The 26,755-nt window shown below is 37.8% G+C and overlaps 2 protein-coding genes and 1 long non-coding RNA gene across 3 annotated transcripts; 1 reads left to right on the top strand and 2 right to left on the bottom strand.

Moving 5' to 3' along the window:
- Nucleotides 1-3,649: 3,649 nt before the first annotated feature.
- Nucleotides 3,650-3,921, bottom strand: LOC140748771 (uncharacterized). The gene is made up of 2 exons (XR_012102973.1): nucleotides 3,729-3,921; nucleotides 3,650-3,681 (listed from the first exon to the last, which is right to left on the bottom strand). It is a non-coding gene; the product is annotated as an uncharacterized LOC140748771 (long non-coding RNA).
- Nucleotides 3,922-6,090: 2,169 nt separating this feature from the next.
- Nucleotides 6,091-26,449, top strand: LOC140748770 (uncharacterized). The gene is made up of 7 exons (XM_073081639.1): nucleotides 6,091-6,207; nucleotides 8,315-8,380; nucleotides 8,950-9,103; nucleotides 10,176-10,302; nucleotides 12,770-12,935; nucleotides 25,296-25,424; nucleotides 26,108-26,449. The coding sequence occupies exons 2-7, from the start codon at nucleotides 8,324-8,326 to the stop codon at nucleotides 26,309-26,311; spliced, it is 837 nt and encodes a 278-aa protein (XP_072937740.1). The 5' UTR covers nucleotides 6,091-6,207; nucleotides 8,315-8,323; the 3' UTR covers nucleotides 26,312-26,449.
- Nucleotides 19,257-20,782, bottom strand: DEF8 (differentially expressed in FDCP 8 homolog). Its single transcript, XM_073081616.1, has one exon. It carries the CDS (start codon nucleotides 20,597-20,599, stop codon nucleotides 19,274-19,276), a length of 1,326 nt encoding a protein of 441 aa, XP_072937717.1. The 5' UTR covers nucleotides 20,600-20,782; the 3' UTR covers nucleotides 19,257-19,273.
- Nucleotides 26,450-26,755: the final 306 nt, after the last annotated feature.

Here is a 26,755-nt window from a genome sequence, read left to right as displayed (position 1 = left end):
CGGCACCACTGTCACACCTATTTCTGCCTATTAACTAGGCGCTGCTGTGTTTACTGCTGAGACATACTTTTCCGAGGCGTTCCAGGTTAGTCCTCAGCGATAGCGGTGTATTAGTGACCAACCTCAGGTAGGAATATCTTACTCTATCTAGGGTTGATTACAGATGTCCATGGGCGGCAGTAACCACTTACCATCAAGTGGACTGCACGCTCGTCTGCTGCTCCTCTACAAGTATTACAAAAAAATCTGTTCCGGGACTTCTGTTTGTGTATTTGTCTTTCTGTGTGTCCAATGTCCATAGCACCCACGACACATAGCTGTGGGGCTGTGAGTGTAGAAAGCGTCTGTAATACCCTTAAAATCGATACGAACGATAGGTACTCATCTAGGTCTCTACTATAGCACAGATGTACTAGGTTAGGGATGCCCAGAGGTTTATATTATATCGATAACTTTCAGTGCTATATCGATACGATTAATCGCACTTTTCGTTATTAATATTTAATCTATCCAAATTTTGCCGGAAAAAAAATCACAAGTGCTTGTTTAATATCGGAGTAGCGAATCCAACTTGGTGTCTAATCCAAATCCAGACCAAGCAGTCATGAGGCTCTAATAAGCACGATAGAACTTTATAAGGACACGGCAGAATTATAGTCAAGCTTTATGTTTTGATTAAAAAATAATCCAGTAAAAGCTATGATATTAAGGATTCATATCCTCAAACGATGTTAGCAGTGTAGTCATCCCACGAACATTATGCATCAGGAGCGAAACAAAAAACGCCCGTGGTTCCTTGATTACCCCACAACTCATCCCGGGGACGATATTGTTAATTTCGTTCGACATCCGTGATTTGTGGCTTTGTACCTTTGCAACCGTGTTGTGCCACTTCCGAGCACTTTATTGCTCTTTTAAGGGTCTCTACTAACTTGCAATCCACCTTTTTTGGACATGGAGGAGTTGTAATCTATCCGAGATTTGGATACTAAAAATTGTAATTTAACAAGTTTCAGTACAAACTATTTATCAAATGTCGATCTTTAGTAAGCAAAACTTTGGATAGATTGATTATTAATAACGGGCGTATATCTCTATATTTTTATATTTACAATACTTTTTATTGTGTAGAGTCGTTTGTCGAGAGATTAGGTTTTCTAAAATAAGTTTCTTTTTGGGTTTCCCTACCTAATGAGTACAAACAAGACGTTTTTACTATGCTTCCGCCGTCTTTTCGTGTATCACAGTGCTCTATCTCTTGAACCGTAATTTATAGACAGCTCAAACATAAATAATGTATTACTATGGTCACTTACAATATAATAAGTAGTTACTAAAATAAAGGGTTCACCTTACAAGAAATGAGCATTTTTTGCGTTTTTCTGTTTAGTCACTGAATCGTAAGAGATAGACACTGAGTATGATGTCAAACAATAATAATACTATTTTAAAAATATACAGTAGTAAATATTTCATGGAAATATCTAAAACATAACTGTATCGATATTTTTTAACAACAAACGTGTATAATATCTCTTAATATCGATATCAACTGATACTTCTCTTTAGGTCTCTACCATATATTATATTTACGGATGTATGAGCTTAGGGATGTCCAGCGGTCTATATTGTATCGATAATGTTAGGTGCTGTTATATCGATACGATTAATCACATTATGTCGTTATCAACCCATTACTGTCACACTGCTGGGCACGGGTCTCATCTCAAAATTAGAGGGGCTTATGCCATATCACCGCGCTGGCCAAGTGCGGATTGGTAGATCTCATTCACGATGTTTTCCTTTACCACTTAAGCAAGTGATACTTAATTTCTACTTTGAATTAAAAAAATATGTAATTAAAAAAAAATAGTGATGACTACGATTCGAACCTGGGACTCCCGATTGAGAAGCCGAGTATCTAAGCACTTGGCTCTCACTATTTTTTCATTATTCGTTTATTAATTTTAAAATTTTATACGTCTACTTCTGGACATCCACTGCTGGTCATAGGCCTGCCAAAATTGGCTTTTCTCTCTTCTTTACTTCTTTATAACATAGATGTATTAAAATAGCATGCAGTCCACCTGATGGTAAGGGGTCGCTGCCACTAATGGACATCTGTAATCATCCCTAGATAAAAATAGAGTCCTACCTAAGAACGTTTACAGGTGGTAGAACCCTTTGTGGTTCGACTCCGGCAGCACCACCGCCACACCTATTTCTACCTAATAACAGCAGTGTTAGGCGCTGCTGTGTTCCGGTTTGAAGGGTGTGGTAAGGGAGACAGACTTTTCCGAGGCGTTCCAGCTTAGTCCTCAGGGGTAGCGGCGCATCTGTGGCCGACCGCAGGTAGGAATATCTAATCCTATCTGGGGTTGATTACAGATGTCCATGGGCGGCAGTGGCTACTTACCATGAGGTGGACTGTATGCTCGTCTGCTACTCTATATTATAAAAAAAAAAAAAAAAACGAGCATAGATACGTTGCTAGTGTTGCTACCTCTGAAGACTAACTTGGAGCATTTCGGATAAATATAGGCACCTCCTTAGGGAGTGTGGTGTGGTTAGCCACACCTTTCTAACTAGTAACTACAACACAGCAGCGCTTAACACTGCTGTTATAACAGAAATAGATGTGGCGGTCGTGCGGCTGGAGTCGAAGCACACAGGGTTCTAGCATTCAAATAAGAATGTCATATATTTTTAAACTGTATTATCTTTTACTAGGTGTAGTTCGCGTTGTCCCTTTAGTTCCGGGACTAGAATAGGGCTACGGTATCCCCTGCCTGTCGTAAGAGGCGACTAAAAGGGGCTTCCGGGGTTGCGGGCGGCATGAGTGGGAGATCGAACCGTCCAGCAAGTGACCCCGGGAAGGACGGCGGTATGTGTGGTCGCATACCGTCGTAAACACCACATGGTGTGGGTAGAGCGAAAACTGCACCCCCAGGGCAGAGCCTGATCAGGGCATCGCGCTTGGAGGACTCCGGTTGCGTTCCGTCGGAGATCCCGGAGTTCTCCAACAAGCGTTGAGGACGGCCACCGGGGAAGTTTTAGTGCGGTAAAAATCCCACATGACTCGGCGTCGCTCCCACGTCGTCGGGTACCTTTTGAAGGTTTCCCCCTCGTTAAGAAAAAGAAAAAGAAAGGTACTTTTGTAGCATGTGTTTTTAAATAAAGAAGCAAGATTTTAAAAAGGACCAACTATTTTGTTTTTTTTTTCTCTAAATAGATAAAACAGGAGTCAAGCCCGCCCCCGGTGCTTAGTCCATAGATTATAACTATAACCTAGTACTTTAGTCCAAGCATTCGTCATTCTAGCGTCAGGTTTTAATGACTATATCATTGTGGTGTCGGATACCATAGTACAATCGGATACGGTGTAATTTGGGTTTATCGACAGAATGGCAAACGTTGAAGGAGAGTAAGGGTTGGTCGCAGTTGTGTGTGACGGCTGCGTACCGCCTTGCGAGGGGCGACGGACTCCCTGCTTGAGAGAGGAGCGTACGGTATATATGCGATGGAATTGGAAAACTTTGATAGCGCGAGTCAGGGAATACAGAGTAATGTTAACACAGAGAGTGCGAACTATTTGTAGAATTTATTTATTATTGAAGTTGTTGGGGGTATCTCCAATGAAAGACTTGAATCCAGCTAGTTATTTTTAATTAATTCCATGACCTCCACCATAGATATATTATACTAAAGTAGGATAATATATCTATGACCTCCACAAACATCGTCCTTGACATCTGCCGTTTCCCGCCATAATCCACTTTTGTTTTTTTAAATCACGAATACAGCGTTACAGCCAATTGAAATATGTGGCCAGCATTATTTTTCGAGTGAAAGGTTTTAAACTTATTTTAATTTTATTTATTTTTATAATGTTAAACTAACGCAATAAGGTATAATAATAAATGTGACCTTACAAAGTGATACTCTTTAAAGTAAATACTCTTTAAATATAAAGAGTACATTCAAATTCCTAAAACGATTATGTATTTGTTAAAGCAAATCTTTATGCGCGATTTGGCTTAGTAACTATTTTTTAATGAATAAGTAATATTTTTTTTCATACATTTATTATTCACATTCATGTTTGATTTAAAGGAAGTACAAACGCTAAACTCACCTAAAAAAGGTTCATGTTTGATTTAAAGGCAGAGGAAACTAAAAACGCTATACGCTATAACTTCATACTACGATTTTTCTGTACAGAAACACAATTTGTTTAACCAAGGACAAATAAACAAACAGCCAGAATAATGATGATGAAATAGATATCGGACAAATGCCTTATCGGGGAAAAAATCCGGAACCCACTACTTCAGACCATTATGATGACCGCTGCGCCACGCGGGTATACAACGAAATTAGAATGTAAAGACGGGATACTAATTTTAAGTTTGTGTGGTGAGGAAAAAATACTTTTCCGAGGCATTCCAGCTTTGTCCTCAGGGGTAGCGGCGCCTCTGTGGCCGACCTCAGGTAGGAATGTCATCTTATTGGCAGTAGCCACTTACCATCCATCTGACTTGAAACTTCATGCTCAGTTGTTATTCCTATACATATTATAAAAAAATATTCACATAGCTATATTAAAATAGTATGCAAAATATCTTGATTCCGTGAACTATCAAGGCTATAATAATAAAAATAGCCGCCAAAATGAAACGAAACAAATTTTTCGATCGTAAAGCACTCTCTGATGCTTCGCATCATGAGACGTGCAATTGATTCTGCGTGTTTCTACTCTGTGCTCTATTGGAGAGGGGCTGGAATCAGGTTTCCGTTATTAAGGCGATGCATTCAATTTAAAATTCGAACATATTGTGTTTCGATTCTTTTGTAAGTACGAAATATTGTATGGGGTATAAATTATTCTTATTAGAATGTCGTGTAAGGTTACTTATGGAGGGTTAGAACGAGTTTTAAAAATATATTGATCCCCAATATTATTTGTTTAATAAAATCGTCATCGTCGACCATTACGCTCCCACTGCTGGGCACGGGTCTCCTCTCAGAATGAGAAGGATTAGGCCATAGTCCGCCCCGCTGGCCTTGGCACTTTGAGATTTTTTGTTTTTGATTAATTTCTCAGGTGCTATGCAGGTTACCTCACGACCTCCACCGTTACCACTAGATTTTCTATTTGTAGATACCTACATTGAAACTTAGTAGAACCCCACACTAAGACACAGGGATCGTAGACATGGACATACTCAACGACATAAACACCAGACCCGTAACAGATATCAAAATTCACCATTCAGGTGCCTATCTGGCCGATCGAACCTGGAACTCTTTGCGCGTCTTTGGCTGATTTCTTTTATAAATTAACAGAGCCTTAAGACTGTTCACTGTTCCGTACACCGTTAGCGCAGTCAATGCATATCCAGCTTCAATATTGCGTGACTGAATTAAAATAGCAGACGAGCATGCAGTCCACCTTATGGTAAGAAGGTACTGCCGTGTGGACATCTGTAATCCACTCTTTATAGAACAGGGGTCGTAGAACCCTGTGGTAGGACTCCGGCGCCACCGACACACCTATTTCTGTTATGACAGCAGTGTAGCGCTGCTGTGTTCTGGTTGAAGGGTGTGGTAAGGGAGACATACTTTTCCGAGGCTACCAGCTTAGTCCTCAGCGGCGCATCTGGCAGACATCAGGTAGGAATTTAATAGTATTTGGAGTTGATTACACATGTCCAGTAACCACTTTTCATCAGGTGGACTGCATGCTCGCCTGCTATTCTCATATTATAAATGGCTACCGTCGCCTTTGGACATTGATAATCAACCCAAGATAAGATTAGAGTGCCTCGGAAAAGTATGTCTCCACCACACCCTTCAAACCAGAACTCAGCAGCGCTTAACACTGCTGTTATAACAGAAATAGGTGTGACGGTGGTGCCGCCGGAGTCGAACCACTTATCATCAGGTGGACAGCATGCTCGATTACTTCTTACATATTATAAAAAATTGTAAAAGTGATTACAACATCAGAATAATTTTCAATACGACAACTTTTCCATCCCCAAAGCAACCCCAATTTAACCCTAGCAACCCTTAAATAGTACTGCGCAGGTCACAATCCCGTCATCCCCTAGTTGAGGTTAGAAATGACTCAGTAGAAATATCTGACTACAAAAACAGAAGAAAAACAGAAAAAAACAAAAGAAATCAACACAGGATTCATAAAAGGTAATGTTTTTGAAACATACTTTTAATTGTAGTATAGTCATTAACGATTACATATTAGTTACGTAGTAAACATTCCATCATTATTATCTTTTTAAAATTAATTGTTAACATTCATCATCATCATCAACCCATTATTGTCCCACTGCTGGGCACGGGTCTCCTCTCAGAATGAGACGGATTAGGCCATAGTCCACCGCGCTGCACAAGTGCGTATTGGTAGACTTCACATACCTTTAAGATTTTTTTTTATAAATCTCTCAGATATGCAGGTTTCCTCACGATGTTTTCCTTCACCAATTGTTCATCAATTGTTAACATTGCTACCAAATAATAAATAAGATAGGTTGTTTGATAAAGTGAAAAGGTAAAAAGTAACGTTTTTTTTATAATATAAGAGTAGTAGACGATTATATTATGTTTTAAATGACATTGGTAAAATAGCTTAACAAACTTTATTGCCATTTCGAAGCTAACTAAATACGAAAGCTTCTTAAGAGTATTTAAACTCTTAGAATATAAAAATATATAGAATTAGCGTCACATTGTATTAAGTGGCAGACGATCATGCGAACCACCTGATGGTAAGTGGCTACTGCCGCCCATGGACATCTGTAATCAAGCCCAGATAAGATTATATTACTACCTGAAGTCGGCCATAGATGCGCCGGGGGTAGCCTGAGGACTAAGTTGGAACGCCTCGCAAAGTATGTCTCCCTTACCACACCCTTCAAACCAGAACTCAGCAGCGCTTGACACTTATTATAAAGCAGAAATAGGTGTGGCGGTGGTCCCGCCGGAGTCGAACCACAAAGGGTTCTACCACCTTCAGAAAGTTCTTTGTTTTTGCCCATTTATATATTAAGTTAATCCCAATGCTGGGCACGTATCTCATGGGAAGCTGGCATAATCTAGATAGCACCTTTAAGGACTTATGAAGTAGCAAAAATAAAATAGGTTTTCTCGCGCTGTTTTCTTTAATATTCAATGTCAATTTGGTTTTGAGGCATACGATATTGAGTTATAAATGATTTTTTATCTACATTTAGACCCCAAAACTATTATTTAAACTTGGAATATAATCTAAGTATAATCTACTAGCATTTTGATGTAAAACTTCTATAGCCGCACGTAAAACCGATTTCTGGCGTGGCGACGCATGCCGTCGCCACGCTATACGATGGTATATATATACGATGTTTCACATCTGCCAGGCGTCCAGTGACGGCTCACATTTTTTATTAGATTTTATAGTTTTATCAATTCTATAAGATTTTGTTGCTAGTAGAAACATTTGATATCGTTCAATAATTAATGAATATTTTCTATAATTTACTTAGGTATCATTTTTATTATATTGTTATGATTATCTACTTATGAGTGTATTTTTATTATCTACTTCAATGATTTATTACAAATTAAATTGTAATAAATCATTGTTTGTAATATTCATTTGTTTTTAATTTTGTTAACAACATTCCTATGATTATATTATTATCTACAAAATCACGTACTTAACTAGGTAATGAAACATTTAAACAAGTTGTAGTTTTATTTTTCAAAAATCTGTTATTGTCGGATCATTTAAAGTTAATTAAATGTACAATTAAGTTAATCATCAAAACTACTAAATCAATTGTGATGAGACTTGACTGCGAGTGTACGCTTGTCACCCCAATAACATTTGGCCTAAATAATAGGTCTAAATTCTTCTCGGTCTAAAAGACACGTGCTCAGCAGTGGGTCAGGAGGGTGGGTACCTTTCTTGTCGCACGTGTTTACACCCGCACGCGTGCTTGCATCCTATCGTGTCACGCACACGGATACGGCCCGCTGTGTACGGGTAAAGGAAAGGTTACTCTATTCAAGACTCACTACATCTGACCAAAGTCATAATAATTCCAAAGCCATCTCATGTAATTAACGTAACATCTAATACTTGAGCCATCTCTTATGTACCTAATTAACGGACAAACTTAAATTTGAACCATCTTTTGTGGCAATTAATTATGTAACTTTACACAATTCTTTTTCTAATGATCTATTTAAGTTCATAAGTTACTAAGCTTTTGCTATTTTTTTGTAAGAAAAAATATTTTTCTTTTTTCAGAACCCTGAAATGTCTAACGCATCCTCCGGAGCTGTGTTTTTCCTTGGAACTCGGGCACATTACCAGGTAAAATAAAATAATAAATTAAAATAAAATTAATTATGTACTTAGCTAAATTATTAATTAAAATAAAAAAAATATAATACATGTACCTACATACCTAAAATAAAATAATTAGTAAAACAAAATACTTATATAATAAAATAAAAAATTAAAACTATTTAAGTGGTTCAAAATTACTTCCTCCTGTGGCGACTTCCCGCTTCTCGATAAGAGGTGGCGCCACGTATGTTCTGAATCACGCTATCGAAGTTTTCTAAACATCTTGCATATATACAAGCTTCGAACTGAGACTGTCGGAGTACGGCCGATCCCCAGGCATGATCCACAGGGAGATCTGCCGCCAAACTCCCATTCTATGTTTTTCTCTTCTTCTTTTTTGCTTGAAAGAAAAGGAGAAAAGAAATACACACACAGAAATACATACAGAATATGTTGTCTTTTATTCTTTCGATATCTTCCTTTTTCACTTGTCATTTTACTTTTTCTGTTCTCCTTTATAAAAAGACAGAGAACAGAATAATCTTATCCTACTAACTTTTTTCTTCTAACCACTAACCCTACTTTACTTCCAGGTGCTCGACCAACCAGAATCCCAATACGATACTATAAACGGGAACGAGTCCAGCCAGACAGTGTACCAGAACCCATCAGCCCAGGGCATGTGGACCCAGTACGACAACTCCACGAACGGGGATAACTGGAACTGCTGCGATGGAAATGGTTGTGGTAAAGTTTTATTGTACTTCTGCAAGAGCACGAGAATCTGATGGTATTTGGCTGCCGCAGCGCATAGACATCTAATTAATCACAGGTAGAATAGAGTCCTATCTGAGATCGGCCACAAATGCGTTATTATCCAATTTATCCATAGAGACTAAGTTAAAACGCCTTGTATGGAATTGTTGCGATGAATATGGTTGTGGTAAAGTTTTATTGTAGTTTAGTAGTCAGTGGCTACTGCTACGCAGGGACATCTAATTAATCACAGATAGGATTAGAAGCCTATCTGAGGTCGGCCACAAATACGTTGCTATCCTTAAGGCTAACGTACAAGGTTTTATAAGTGCCTTTTCACACATTTCAAACTATTTATTTACGATAGAAATTGTAGTCGGCCGACCTCGGTTGGGATACCAATGCTATCTAGGAGCTATAGATGTCCATGAGTGGCAATGACCACATACATGTATAATCCACGTAAAACTGCTAGTCCGCTCTGAATATAGAAATGAATCGCGTCGCCATAGCAAATTGTATGACTACACCTGCTCGCAACTTCAGAGCGGACTAGCAGTTTGGCGCTGACTATACCATAAGCTTATTGTTAATTATTCAATTTCAACTGTAAGTGTGCAATAAAGAGTATTCTATACTATTCTATCAGGTGTAGGACTGCGTGCTTATTTTCTACTTATAGGATGTCATTTGAATTATTTAGAGGCCACAGACTTACGCTTTTTAATATTAACAAGATTGATAATTTTCCCGCCTAAAATCAAAACGTAAATTTTAAAATTTCGATGTTTGAGAACTTATTTAAAATTTTCTTAGGTATGCTAGTTACCTTACGATGTTTTCCATCAGCTTTATATCAAGTGATAATTTCTTATAGGCACATAAAGAAAAATTAAGGATATGTGCCCGGAGATTGAACCTGGGGCCTTCCGATTAGAGAACGAGTTTTAAGCGCTAGGCCTATAACTTCCTACCTATGTCGTATATGTCATAATTATGCTGTTTATTCGTTTGTGTGTCGTAATTATACTGTTTGTGTATATAATTATATCTTATTCTACAGTGTCGTATGAAACGGACAAGACAGAACCGGGCATGGGTGTGAAGCGTCGCATCAAGCGCAGACAAAGCGAGGCGAGGCTGTGTGAAGATGAGATGAAGCCGGCAGCTCTTAATAATGTCGAAGATGGGTTAGTATTCTATGGTTCGACTACCACACTTATAGCTTTATACCTAAACGAGCTTTTGTCCGCGGCTTCGCTCGCGTTACGAAGTAATATTTTCATCCCCTATTTTATCCCCTTGGGGGTAGAATTGATCAAAATCCTTTCTTAGCGGATGCCTACGTCATAACATCTACCTGCATGCCAAATTTCAGCCCGATCCGTCCAGTGGTTTGGGCTGTGCGTTGATAGATCACTATGTCAGTCAGTCACCTTTGAGTTATATACAGGGTGTCCCGTAAGTACCACGACAAACTTGGGGAGAACATAGGTGAGGGTCTGACCTCTCTGGGAAAAAAAAATTACCTTAGTAAAAGTGTCACCGTTTTTGCACTATCAATTGTTTTAGATTTTTTGAGAAATTCAGCCCTCTTCATCTTCATTCGTTAACTGCGTGTACAAATTTGGTGATGCAGTGTTTATTTTTTCTGTTAAATACTATCAGATAGTTGGTCTATCATATTGGAATGTAAATTGGTTAAAAGATGTAAAGGAACCATGAAAAAAATATGGATATTTTTAGATTTAAATTTTTTTACAATTTTTCCCTCAACTTTGACTCGTCGCGGTGAAAAAAAAATGTACTGGACTATAAGTGTACATTGCGCAAAAAAATATGTCCAGTTAATAGAGATTTTAAAAAGGTACCACACTTCCTATTTAAAGTTGAAAAAAAAAAGTTAAGGCTGTTTTTGCATGAAAGGGACTGAAACCAACTAAAACGTAATGATCGAGTTTTTATTTAAATTACGGTTTCTACCAACTCACAACGTGTCAGGCAGTACTAAATCACATTATTACCTAGCTACACACTTAAAAAAAACATTCTCCATTTGTAAAAAAAACAATTTAGTAACTAACTAGCAAACAAAGTAATACAATTTATTTAGTCAATTTTAGCTACTTTTGAACTGTCGTTTCGAAGTGAAACTTCGTACATGTATGTAATTTGAATGACAATACCATAATTTGACATTTTGGAACTGATCTGATGATGGAGCCAGGATGTGGATGGTAGATCTCTTACCAATTTAGCCCAAACTCGAGGGATTTCCAAAAAATGAACCATGCATCTACTGGCTCCATTATCAGATCTGTTCCAAGATGTCAAATTATGGTATTGTCATTCAAATTACATACATGTACGAAGTTTCACTTCGAAACGACAGTTCAAAGTAGTTAAAATTGACTTAATAAATTGTATTACTTTGTTTGCTAGTTAGTTACTAAATTGTTTTTTTACAAATGGAGAATGATATTTTTAAGTGTGTAGCTAGGTAATAATGTGATTTAGTACTGCCTGACACGTTGTGAGTCGGTAGAAACCGTAATTTAAATAAAAACTCGATCATTACGTTTTAGTTGGTTTCAGTCCCTTTCATGCAAAAACGGCCTGAACATTTTTTTTTTCCACTTTAAATAGGAAGTTTGGTACCTTTTTAAAATCTCTATTAACTGGACATATTTTTTTGGGCAATGTACATTTATAGTCCAGTACATTTTTTTTTCACCGCGACGAGTCAAAGTTGAGGGAAAAATTGTAAAAAAAATTAAATCTAAAAATATCCCTATTTTTTTCATGGTTCCTTTACATCTTTTAACCAATTTACATTCCAATATGATAGACCAACTATCTGATAGTATTTAACAGAAAAAATAAACACTGCATCACCAAATTTGTACACGCAGTTAACGAATGAAGATGAAGAGGGCTGAATTTCTCAAAAAATCTAAAACAATTGATAGTGCAAAAACGGTGACACTTTTACTAAGGTAATTTTTTTTTCCCAGAGAGGTCAGACCCTCACCTATGTTCTCCCCAAGTTTGTCGTGGTACTTACGGGACACCCTGTATATTTAGAAGAAGGAGATGTATTGTAAAGCTGTATTCCTGTTTTGAAAAATGCTGATACCTTCGTGGCGACTTTCCGCAATTCATTAATAGATGGAGCTTTCTGAATCACGCTATCGAAGTTTTCTACACTTATTTCTAGAATATAGGAGTAGCATGAACATGCAGTCAACCTGATGGTATGTAGCTACTGCCGCCCATGGACATCTGTAATCAAAACCAGGTGAGATTAAATTTCTATCTGAGATTGGCAACAGATACGTTGCTACCCTTGCGGGCTAAGTTGAAAAGCCTCGTTTAAGTATGTCTCCCTTACCACATTAAGTTAGGCGCTGATGTGTTCTAGTTTGAAGGGTGTGGTAAGCGAGACATAATGTTTTGAGGCGATCCAGTTTAGTCCGGCAGGGATAGCGGCGCATCTGTAGCCGACCTCAGGTAGGAATATCTAATCCTATCTGGGGTGGATTCCAGCTGTCCATGGGCGGCAGTAGCCACTTACCATAAGGTAGACTGCATGCTCGTCTGCTACTACCATATTTAAAAAAAAATACCATTTGCCTGATAGATTAAAACTTTTCCCAGGGATGTGCCAAAGCAGAAACCTCGTCGTATCTCCCTGATGTCGTTCCTGTCTTCCCTGGCGCGTCGCAAGCCTCGCCTGGAGGTGGAACCCACACACCTGAAACACCTGGAGAGCGCTATGAACACCTGCACTTATCGGGAGTCGTGTCGGTGCCTTGACTGTCAGGTACGTACAAGATTTATTGTCTGTAGTTGCGGGACCAGAATAGCACTACGGTATTCCTTGCCTGTCGTAAGAGGCGACTAAAAGCGGGCTTTCGGGGTAGCGAGCGGGAGTGGGAGCTGAAAACGCCCGGATAGCAACCCCGGGAAAGCTGTGGTATGTGTGGTCGCAGACAGTTGCAAACATCAGATGGGGTGGGCAGGGCAGAGCCCGAGAGGGGCATCGCGCAGGAGGACGCCAGTTGTATACCGTCGGAGAACCCAGAATTCTCCACCAAGCACTAAGGACGGCCACCTGGGTTTGGTGCGGTAAAAATCCCAAATAACCCGACGACACTTCCTACGGCGTCGGGTACCTTTTTTTTCATTTTTTTTTTGTTTTCGAGGGGGAAACCTTCAAAAGGTACCCTATGCCGTGGGAGCGGCACGGGGTTATGTAAGATTCTTACCGCACAAAGCTGTGGCGTCGGGTACCTACCTTTTGAAGGTTTTCCCCTCGTAAACAAAAAAAAAACAGTGTGAGCCGTCACGGGACGCCTGGCAGATGTGAAACATCGACATTATTTTGTAAAAGTAATATGCAGAAAAGAACATATTGTGATAGGAACTAAATATGTCATAATGATAAAATAAAATATTATGATTTTTTTCCAGATAACGATGACTGTTTATTGAATAAACATTTATTTTCATTAAATACAAAAATTTACGAATTTATTTCAAATCGTGACTACTTAATTCGTTTAATCAGTGACTTCGGTAATAGTTATTGCGCATGGCCACGCCAGAAATCGGGTTTACGTGCGGCTATAGATGTTTCACATCAAAAATACCTATTTGAGTAAAAATGTGTTGTTGTTCTAACTACCTGCTAAATTACTCATTATCCGAAACAAATTACTCGTTCGGTTCTTCCCATACAAGATTAGAACATAATAGTAATATTATCGTTGGTACAATAATAACAATTATGAAACAAACTTCTTACGGCTTCTGTCAGTGTAACGGATAATTTAAAACTACGTAATGAACATAAAATGCCTTACTTCGTGGAACACTCACAAGGAAAACTAGACGAATTATTATTAATAAAAAACCGACTGTTAAAAAATATAGTCTGCATCACCCCCACAATTCAGACGAATCCAACGACACATCATATGTTAATCCGTCAAGCCGTTTGTGCTGCAAGGCGTGCCAGAGACTAGGACATAGGTGAGTCCGCGCCAACCTTCTAGTCCGCTCTGAATATAGAAACGGGTCGCGTCGAACAGCAAATTGCAGGTATTAGCGGGAAGAAGACACACGGCACCCTTTCGCCACAGTAGAAATATTACTGTGCTTTCGCTGCCCGCTCTCGCCCGCGGGTACATAGCTGCATTAGTGTGCCCTCAGTATTGCTACGGAGTAGGTACATGCTTGTACATGAAAAGCAGTGATAGCCTAGTGGTTAAGAAACTCGGCCTCTCGATCGAGGGGTCCGAGGTTCCAATCCCAGGCACGCACCTCTGATTTTTCAAAGTTATGTGCGTATTAGAAATTAATTATCACTTGCTAAACGTTGAAGGTAAACATCGTGAGGAAACCTGCATACCTAAGATTTTCACAGGTATGTGAGGTCTACCAATACGCACTTGGCCAGCGCGGTGGACTATGGCCTACACCTCATTCTGAGAGAAGACCCGTGCCCAGCAGTGGGACAGTAACGGGTTGTTGATGACATACCTACTTGTAGTTGTGTTCGACCTCATTTGGTTCTCTAACTACACCTACGCGCAATTCAGAGCGGACTAGAACTACTAGAAGTTTAGCGCGAACTTTACATACATAAGTCATAGATTAGTAAAGATACTTCGCCGCCTTGAAATTGAATGAAGCCACAAACGGCTTATAAGCAAGTTCTTTTTTTGAATTCTTGACAAATAAAAACATTTTTATAGAAAATTTACGAATAAATAACTAATACTGCGTAATTTACATAATAAATAAATTATTATTTCAAATATTTTAGGGACATTTTAGCACGGAGACGTGGCAAAACTTTTTTACGCAACTATTTCAATTCTCAAAACTGGGTACATTTTCTTGTTAGGAGTGAGTAATCTTTACTAATCTATGACATAAGTACATACGATCCAGTAACATTACCCTCCGCATTCGGTTAAGAAAGCAGCAACGCATCTGTGATAAATATCACAAATTTAAGAAAATTCTATATTCTCAGGAAGACAACACAATAAAACACAATAATATCGTTAATTTTTTAATTAAATTTCTAAAATATATCAGCATCAACTATCTTAAACATATTATATATTGTTATTTTAAAATTTGCAATGACAACCATAATAGCAGAATAATATTATTTTTAAGGCAATTTACGCCAAGCCAATTAAAGCTTTTCCAAAAAAGATTTACAGCACCAATTTATTATCGATCCAAATATATTGACTAACAACAGCATAGATTTTAATCGTTACAAACATATTTAAATTATTTCTATAAATGTTATAATGATTTTGAAATAAAATGCCGCCATTTTAATTTATTTTTACCTTTATCGCTTTTAATAATTCTTAAGAGAAAATTGCACATAAACAAAAGTCGTCATTTCAGACTAGCTGACCCGGCAAACTTTGTACCGCCTCAAAATCTATTTATCTAATATATTTCATATAAAATATAGCCTATGTTACTCGTACATAATGTAGCTTTCGAATGGTGAAAGAATTTTTAAAATCGGTCCAGTAGTTTTTGAGTCTATTCATTACAACCAAACAAAGTTCCTCTTTATAATATTAGTGTAGATTATATTATGATAATTAAAACAAATTTAATCACTTTATTCCCTGTACGGACGCAAAACTCACAGAGCGTTTTTCTACCGCATCCACACGCGGTCGCGGAACCGCAAAACGCAGAGAAATATAAAATTGTATGTAAATGACAGTTGCGCTTTCACGCGACTTATTTCCGTGGCGTTGCGATTATCTGCTGCTTCCAATGCAACGGTGACCAACATATATTGATCTCTTTCCGTCCTACCGCTACTGCGTAACCGCAGCGGCTACGTAATCGCACTAAACTGCGGTCTCTTGAGTTTTGTAACAAAACAGTTATTTAAAACGCTTCGTAAGTACACGCTCAATTTAGCATAAATTGGGTCAAATAAATAAGCGATCTTACTCAGTTCATAGAAATAAAGTAATACCACTATTTTAAAACGTGCGCGAATATAAATTTAGCAATAAGTAACGATTAAAACCCATACCAAGTTATAAATATGGAAGTGTAAATAATTATTACATGCTTTAAGGGTGAAGAAAAACATCGTTAGTAAAACTAACCTAAGAATTCTATTAACAAAAGCTTTTCAAAGATGTTTAAAGTCTATAAATTATCTTCGTCTTATGTATACCTGTAATGATCTCAACAGAACAAAACTTGAAACAAAGTTTTGGCTACTTTTTTATTGTGCTTTCACGCACGCTTGCGTATGCTTCACGGTGATTTGACCAAAATATTATAAATTATATTCTACCCTTAGATGAGTAAAATACATAGATTGATAACTCCTAACAAGAAAGTGTAATCAGTTTTGAAAAGTGAAATTGTTGCGTAAATAAAGTGTTGCCACGTCTCCGCTCTAAATGTCTTTAAAATGTTTGAAATACTTAGTTATTTATTACATAAATTACGTAGTATTCGTGATTTATACGATTTTTTTCTCTAAAAATATTTTTTATTTGTCAAGAATTAAAAAAATAAGTGATAAAATCATCCTTATTTCAAGGCGATGAAGTATCTTGCTATTTTACTTATCAAAGATTCTACTAAAAAAAAATGTCGAAATAGTAAGTAGTATGTTATTTTCAAAATATATTTTAAATCAATTACACTTCCATACTCATAATTTTTATATTATATTAAAATACATTTACATATTTTATTTAAATAACTATGATAGATGTTATACAATTTTTACAAGCTCATTTGACAAAATTGCTTATTTGTTATTACAAGCGACACTTTATTATGTTTTAAATTACATATGAAAAATAGCTTAACAAACTTTATTGCCATTTCGAAGCTAACTAAATACGAAAGCTTATTAAGATTATTTAAACTCTTGGAATATAAAAATACATAGAATTTGCGTCACATTGTATTAAGTGGCAGACGATCATGCAAACCACCTGATGGTAAGTGGCTACTGCCGCCCATGAACATCTGTAATCAACCCCAGATAGGATTAGTCCTACCACAAGTTTGCCACAAATGCGCACCCCTGAGGACAAAGCTGGAATGCCTCGGAAAAGTATGTCTTCCTTACCACACTTCAAACCAGAACACAGCAGCGCTTAACACTGCTGTTATAACAGAAATAGGTGTGGCGGTGGTGCCGAAGAGTCGAACTATAAAGGGTTCTACCACCTTTGTTTGTATTTATACGCGCTTTCTACATATCTTGTATATTCTAAGTCATTTCACACCAATTGCTATCACATCGCTGCCTAAAAGCAACCATTTTGTCTTAAAACAAAAAAATACAATACAGAGTCATAAAATAATGTAAAAATATTTATACAAAAGATTAAAAGTCTAGGTAAGTTTGGGTAATATGGGCACCAGTAAAATCATGTGTGATTGATAGTTAATTATATCAGGCGTTACTTTGTGGAAATCCATGCTATTAAGTTAAGATTAAAACTACTTCGCAACAATCCGCTACAAATATGTATGATGGTGTATATTTTTCACCATACAGTATGTACCACCCTCCCACAAAGGATGCGTGCAGATGCAAAAAATTAAAAATATACACCACCATACATACCACCAACACTTGTTTCGCTTCAAAACGGAGCATCATCAGGGTAAGTTGACTCTACGACTGTTAATCGGTAAGACTTAACCGTTCAGTCTTAATTTTTTGCATCTGCACGCATCCTTTGTGGGAGGGAAAGTGGTACATACTGCATGGTTAAAAAATATATACCATCATACATATTTGTTGCAGATTGTTGCAAAGTAGTTTTAATCTTAACTTTATATGTATATGTGATTGAGGTAGGAAATGAACATACAATCCGCCTGATGGTAAGTCACCATATGGACATATGACCAACTCAATATAGAACAGGTTCTACCTGAAGACAATCATATGTTGCCATGTAATGACAAAGATAGTCACTTCATAAGTGAACCAGTGGCAGTAAGCAGTGATAGCCTAGTGGTTAAGAAACTCGGCCTCTCGATCAAGGGTTCCGAGGTTCAAACCCCAGGCACGCACCTCTCATTTTTTCAAAGTTATGTGCGTATTAGAAATTAATTATCACTTGCGAAACGGTGAAGGAAAACATCGTGAGAAAACCTGCATACCTGAGAGATTAAAAATATCTCAAAGGTATGTGAAGTCTACCAATACGCACTTGGCCAGCGCGGTGGACTATGGCCTAATCCTTCTCATTCTGAGAGGAGACCCATGTTCAGCAGTGGGACAATAATGGGTTGATGATGATGATGAAGTGAACCATACTAAATTTGCAGGCTTATTCAATGAATTTTAAAATATATATTAGTCTTTAATTTTGTTCATACGGTTACCCCTATATTACCTTAACTTACCCTATATTTTTTGTTAATAAATCATTAAAAAGTATATGTTAATTAAATGACTGTGTTCATTATGGTTTTGAAGTTGAATTTGAAATGAAATTTAAATGAAGAATTTCATTGTCAATTTTGAATAAATTGAAGAAATTTATTGATAGATATTCTTCAAAGAATTCATTAATATATTTTCCAATGCAAGAGAAAGTTATTTAAAATTGTTTATGATGATTTATTAAACTAAATAATAGTATCTATATTACGTAAAGTTTGCATTATTGCAACCACATCCAAAGCAGTTTGTCAAGTAAACCTTTTTAAACATTCAAATAGATCCCAGATTTTAAAAATTACAAATTATTCCTAATATCTATTTCAATTAATTTTATGTCTTACTTTCAGATGCTGTATCATAAATAATATTGTCTTAAATTCTTTAATTATATATTTGTTCTGTCAAATATTTATTTACGTCATAAATTCTAAAGTTCTGACTGTCGTTATATTTATTTATATCAAAACTATGACAGATATTATTAAATGTAATATTAACTTTTATCAGATGTATAAATAACATTGATTTCTATTATTTTACTATATATATTTTCTCTGTCAATTATTTAATAATGTCGTTGATTCTAAAGTTCTGACTGTCATTAAATTTATTATAACAAAATTATGACAGATTAGTAAGAAATTTAACAGAGTGGCGAATCATTCAAACACAATTTATTCAACAAATTTGTCAATATCATACTGATGGCTTGAATCAGTGTCATCTGTCGTTACATTACTTTTTTTCCTGTCATCCAAACGCACACATTTGAGACATTTCTGTCCTTTCCGCAACCAACAACCTCTGTGGTACATAGAATTACACTTATCACACATGATTGCACCAGAATCGAACGGATACAAGATTTCGTTGTTACCGCAAACTTCACAGAGGTAGCCCTTACCGGAACAGAGCGCACAGTTCGTGATATGTGCACGACAGACTTCGGTAAGTTCCGTTAACTGTGATTCCAGGCTGCCATCGTTAATCGCTTGGAGATGTGCCATACTGTACTTCTTATTCACATCTCCTAGTTGCACGAACAATGGAGATAGCAAACTCGTGCCTTCGGTACAAGCGCATAAGTAACGACGCATCCATTCCAAATCTCGTCTCATTTTATGCACCCATTCCAACTCGGCTATGAAGTTGAATAATCTAGAATTAATGCTCTCGATATCGATGTATGGTCGACTCCACGATAAGTTCAGCATTTGGCTAGCTATCCGGGATATGTAGCGCTTCTCCCAATCCCAGTTATGGACGACTCGGGCCGGGATAGCTGATAAGTCATTCCAATGGCACGTCGCACAGAAATACAGACCTGTGTAGTCGCACAATCTCGGCTCATTCCATGTGTCCTTGAAGGTTAAAGCGGTGTGGCACTCCGCACACTTGTAGTCCTGAGCCGCTAACCCTTTCTCCGGACAGATGCTCATCTCGAACTGGCCCTTCTCTGTCATCACGACGTGCGCGCACACCCTACAGATGTCATCAACGCATTTGTAGTGACATAGGTACCCACAGTCGGTGCAAATGTACGAACTTTGGACAATACTCCATATAACTCCACTACAGTGATCGCAATACAGCTTCCTATTACCAGTATTTGTCTGTTGTTCGAAATGGTGGCCCTTAATCGCGACACGGGCCCTTAGGACCCCGTCGCTGTCCTTTAAGTCCTCCAATCTTAAGCGTAATTCGACTAAGTACCGCACTAACCATTTTCGCTCGTCAGAACACTGGGGGCTGCTTAAAACAAGCTCCTTGCACTGGTTTATCGCCTTTTCGATCTCCTCTCGCGTCGCTGTGTTATGTATCTTCAACTTACGGTTAGCGATCGACTTCGGGATGTAATTCGAGTCGTAACTCTCGTCAGCTGACACGCAACCAGATGTAGATGACGATGAGGTACCAGAAACGACGTCCGCGCTTCGAGGACTGCAGCAGATCAAACTGTTACGGTATTTGGGCGAGTCGTTCGCTATTATAGCAGCCATCGTAATGTCAGTTCACCATAATTTCGTTCCGATGTTATTACGTGACTGTTACGAACACTCGTTCAATTTAACACGCGTCATACCCGACTAGATTATTTCTTTGTTGTTATTATGTTGTGCGATTCATATTAGCAACATTAGCTTTGTAATATTTTTTGACACTGAGTCACTGACTGACATAATTTACAGACATTTGATGGGATGGTTGGTAGTGCTGTAGAACGTTCCGTTTCACGCATGCGCTAGTGTATTATAAAGGTATATCAAAAATATTTTTCGTCGCACAAATGGCAATAAAACAAACTTCTTTAAGATACGTACTTTTATTTAATAAAATCTATCCACTTTTGTTTTAATTACGTTTAAATATAGTTGATTTGATATCGCCCGTTTCGTTTTAAGCTAAGTTACATGGTTGTACCAACCTTATAAAATATTTACGCATGGCTGACATACCATAACCGATAAACTGAAAAACGGAGTGTTCACATTAGGCTACACACACACATTGTTTCTTTATTACGGAATCCTGCTGTTTTTTTGCATTTGACTATTTTTAATAAGTTAAAGGCGCATACATTACCCATGATGACGCTATTCATACGTAGTTATTATTCTAAAAGATATACAGATGCCTTACAAGTACATAAGTATTTCAAATCTTCTTAAATAAAATAAATTATTATTGGCGTTTTCGGATTACACATACTTTTACCTGGGATGCTATGTAATAAACTAGGTTTTAAATTTTTTTATTAACACTTGTATATTATGACTAGCTGACCAGGCAAACTTTGTTTGTACCGCCTCAAAATCTATTTATCAAATATATTTCATATAAATATAGCCTATGTTATTTGTGGATAATGTAGGTTTCGAATGGTGAAAGAATTTTAAAATCGGTCCAGTAGTTTTTGAACCTATTCATTACAATCAAACAAACAAATAAAGTTTTCGTCTTTATAATATTAGTATAGAAGTATAGATAAAAATCAATGTCGCCGAACGACGTATGTGAGTAGCCTTATATAAATAACGTTTCGTTTCGCATGAAACTACTGACACCGTTTTAATTAATGCACCTACTGATGTAAGTAGCCTTTACGGAAATACTTCATTTAATTAACAAGGACATGCTCTCATTACAATAACGCGGAACTATACTTACTCATTACTGGTTACTAAAAAGTAGTTCCTTGAGATATTTCTATTCTTGAATGTTGGACCTTACGCTTCTATAATGCATCTAGTTATTAAAGTACTTCACTATCAAATTTTGTAATTGTTTTGAATATTATAGGGTCATTCATAGAAACCTATCTATGGGGTCATGATATATTTATTACTAGCTGACCCGGCAAACTTTATACCGCCTCAAAATCTATTTATCAAAAATATTTCATATAAACTATAGCCTATATTACTCGTGGATAATGTAGCTTTAAATGGTGAAATAATTTTTAAAATCGGTCCAGTAGTTTTTGAGCCTATTCATTACAATCAAACAAACAAAAAAAGTTTTCCTCTTTATAATATTAGTATAGATATCTGCTAGGCGTATTAGGTAACCCTACAAGATACTTTTGTTAAATAACATAAAAATAAAAAATAAAAATTATGTTAGAAGGAGCATTATATGCCCAAAATAGTACCTACGATTAATTAAAATTCTTTATCTTTCTAATGCACGGAAACAAAATAGTCACGTAAGTCACGTTAGAGGGCCGTGCAACTCCATACATAACGGCTATAACAATACTATAGTTTACTTGCGTATTACGTATCGACACGATGCTGTGCATCACGTTTTGGCGACTTGCTTCGTTCTGTCACGATATCGAACAAACAAATGAAGGTGGTAGAACCCTTTGTGGTTCGACTCCGGCGGCACCACCGCCACACCTATTTCTACCTAATAACAGCAGTGTTAGGCGCTGCTGTGTTCCGGTTTGAAGGGTGTGGTAAGGGAGACAGATTTTTCCGAGGCGTTCCAGCTTAGTCTTAAGGGGTAGCGGCGCATCTGTGGCCAACCTCAGGTAGGAATATCTAATCCTATCTGGGGTTGATTACAGATGTCCATGGGCGGCAGTAGCCACTTACCATCAGGTGAACTGCATGCTCGTCTGCTACTCCTATATTATAAAAAAAAGAAAGGTGTCGATCCGCGTGGCGGAGCGGTCACCATACCGGTCTGACGCGCAGAGGGTCCCGGGTTCGATTCCCGGCCAGACAGACATCTGAATGATGAATTTAGATTTCTGTTTCTGGGTCTGGGTGTTTGTGTATTTGTCTATGTGTGTGTCCATGGCACCCACGCCACAGGGAATCCTAGTGTGGGGCTGTGAGTGTAGAAGCGTTTAAAAAAAAAAAATAGCGTCTGTATTAATGCTACATCGTCTTTTTCGGGTTCTTTCGCTGCATCGAGCGTTCAAATTGCGCGTTATAATTAGGAACGGCGCTCAAACGTGTGCGTTGTGTAACTTATGATCACTGTATCTTTCGTAAACAGCTAAATTGTCCATCGCTATGCTAAAAGAAGCATGTCGGCTGAGACACTAAGCTAAGCTGTTTAGTGCATGCTTTACTATTGACCTTTGTATGTCAACCTCAGCATCTATTTTGACGCTTATTTCGCTTCATAATTATAATAACAATGACTCACAATAACTTGAAAATAATGATGACATACTAACGGAAGCATGTGTAACAATCATAGATTAGTAAAGATTACTCACTCCTAACAAGAAAATGTACCCAGTTTTGAGAATTGAAATAGTTGCGTAAAAAAGTTTTGCCACGTCTCCGTGCTAGAATGTCCCTAAAATATTTGAAATAATTATTTATTTATTATGTAAATTACGCAGTATTAGTTATTTATTCGTAAATGTTTTCTAATAATGTTTTTTTTTTGTCAATAATTCAAAAAAGAACTTACTAATAAGCCGTTTGTGGCTTCATTCAATTTCAAGGCGGCGAAGTATCTTTACTAATCTATGGTAACAATAAAGATAATGAATCTAGATTACCACACATGATGTCATATTTGCATAAGTTATAATTGACCTATGCAATTTCGTACACGTGTATTCTTGTTTAGAACGTAAATATTATTGGATAAAGTCTACAAAACGATAATAATATAAATATTTACTCCGTCGGCATAACCGTGTTTGTTATGTACGATATCTAATTTAACCGTTTATTGCATTATGAGAGACACGTGCATTGTGCAAACCGTCCGTGATGTTTAGTACTAACTTTTTTTATAATATGAGAGTAGCAGACGAGCATGCAGTCCACCTGGTGGTTAGTGGCTACTGCCGCCCATGGACATCTGTAATCAACCCCAGATCGGATTAGATATTCCTACCTGAGGTCAGCCACAGATGCGCCGCTACCCCTGAGGACTAAGCTGGAACGCCTCGGAAAAGTCTGTCTCCCTTACCACACTTCAAACCAGAACACAGCAGCGCTTAACACTGCTGTTATTGGGCAGAAAAAGATGTGGCGGTGATACCACCAGAGTCGAACCACACATTTCTATCTATCTATCAGATTTAAAACAGATACGCGTTTTGCCTTTTTTAAAAAAATGTTATTACATTTATAACTACCTTTTTTATTTGTCGGTGGTGTGTGTGGCCGCATACCGTCGTAAACACCAGGTGTGCGGGAGGAGCGTAAATTGCTCCCCCAAGGGCAAAGTCCGATAGGGGGATCGCGCTCGGAGGACTCCGGTTGTGTCCCATCGGAGATCCCGGAGTTCTACGCCAAGCGCTGAGGACGGCTACCGGGGGGGTTTTAGTGCGATAAAAGTCCCACATCACCCGGCGTCGCTCCCACATCGTCGGGTACCTTTTGAAGGTTTCCCCCTCGTAAACAAAAAAAAAATGGGGTAGTCATACAATTTGCTATGGCGACGCGATTCATTTCTATATTCAGAGCGGACTAGCAGTTTTACGCAGACATTAATACGACCTATATGAAGAACAAAGTAATATATGATTATGCTACCAAATCGTTTTTTTTGTAGTTATAACACCAAGCTGACCTATATTATGTGTTAGTAAAATATTTTTTTCTTAATGTTATGTAGTTTCGAAGATACCAGTTGAATAAAGTTACATGTGATTTATTTTTCCAAAGAATGAGGCGATATGCGTACGAGTAACTTTACTCGCCGTCTAGGCCGACGCGGTCGCAAGCGCGCGGGATGGGACATCGGCAGACGTGACTTTGTTCTCTGCGAGGCGACCCGTGTGCACGTCTTTGTTAGAATAAGCAATTAATATATTAAATCCGTAATTTTATTATAAAAGTAGAATGGTAATGATTTCAGAGTGAAAAACACGCAATCTTGGCTTTTTTTAACATATTTTTCACACATGATCACATATAACTTTTGGAAACGATACTCATTTACATAAAACAAAGTTAATCGTCACATGTGTACATAAACACTCAAAAATGAAAGAAATAAAACATTTTTAACCATCTTTCTATAGAAAACAAAGGTAATTAGTATTTTACAAGCTTAGGGAAAGACTCAATCTTCTAGAATAATTAAGAAAAATGTTAATGCTGATTTTGTGCTTACCAAATTTCAAATCGCTCTCCTGAAAAGTAACGATTTTGCAGAAGTAACTTTATTCTACGGATAGGTCAAATATCTAATTGACCTTTTTCTCCATTTCAGAGCCGCTACTTCGATTGTGATGACTACGAGAGCGACTTCGAGTACAGCGATGATAGTGGCTTCATGAACTATGCTAGCCCGGACCTGGAGTCTGGGCGCACGATGCCTGATGAGGAATATGATGACGAGGTGAGTTTCATAATATAGGAGTAGCAGACGAGCAGTCTTCCTGATGAGTCGCTACTGCCGCCTATGGACTTCTGTAATCAACACCAGATAAGATTAGATTCCTCTTTTAGGAAACAGATATACTGCTATCCCTGAGAACTAAGCTGTAATGCCTCGGAAAAGTAAATCCCTTTCCACACCCTTCAAACCAGTACACAGCAGCGCTTAACACTGCTGTTATTAGGTAGAAATAGGTGTAGCGCTGGTGTCGACGAGGTCGAACCACAGAGGGTTTACCAAAACCATATCTAAAATTGTTGTCAATTGACATCCGATGTCATTAAATGTTACTTTCGGACTAAATGACACTTCGCCAATGTGAGTTCAATGTGCACTGTTGAAACAGGCTAAGGCTGAAGTTTATGTTCAAAATTATTCCCCTTTTGCTAGGTCAGTGACCGGGATAAACAGATTGTGCAAGAAATGCAGCCTATTTCCTGAATTTACATCCTTATCGTTTATGACAGTTGATAGATTTTTTATTAATCTCTAATTAACTTTAGCCATAGATAATTTAGCAGACTTTTTGTTCTTTTGTATTTTTTTATATGAAGCGCCTCGAAAGGACGTTTAGGGGACCTCATTTAACATTGTTTTTGCATTGCCCAAATCTTAAAAACACCCACATTATTATTATTTCCAAGGTATTCGACCAGGACATTCCAGAGGACAACACATCAACAGATCTGCTTCTAGACGGCCGAGAGAAGATGTCCATATCATCTGATACCCTGGAGCCAGCTGATGATGACGAGGACATGCACTTGGAGCCGCTGGAGGTCACCGTCGGAACGCCGTTCGTGCTGAACCATCTCTTGACTCATCCGATCGCGTGTGTTATACAGTAAAGCATCTTGAAGGAAAAATGCATAATTATATAGTCTGGCAAAGTTCTCTATGCGTGTCGTAAGGCATTGCTAGATATTGTAATGTTGCCAGGTTGTCAAATCATCATCATCATCAACCCATGACTGTCCCACTACTGGGCACGGTTTCCTCTCAGAATGAGAAGGATTAGCCCATAGTCCACCGCGCTGGCCAAGTGCGTATTGGTGGACTTCACATACCTTAGAGACTTTTTTTATAAATCTCTCAGGTATGCAGGTTTCCTCGCGATGTTTTCCTTCACCGTTTTAGCAAGTGATAATTAATTTCTAATGAGCACATTACTTTGGAAAATCAGAGGTGCGTGGGATTTGAACCTCGGACCCCTCGAACGACAGGCCGAGTTTATTAACCACTAGGCTATCACAACCCAGGTTGTTAAAACTACCTAAGAAATGGCAAATATA

This window comes from Epargyreus clarus, unplaced genomic scaffold (genome assembly GCF_041222505.1).
Source record: "Epargyreus clarus isolate Ecla_fem2 unplaced genomic scaffold, WU_Ecla_fem_2.2 ptg000016l, whole genome shotgun sequence".
Taxonomy (NCBI): domain Eukaryota; kingdom Metazoa; phylum Arthropoda; class Insecta; order Lepidoptera; family Hesperiidae; genus Epargyreus; species Epargyreus clarus.
This window is presented reverse-complemented; position numbering and strand designations above follow the sequence as displayed.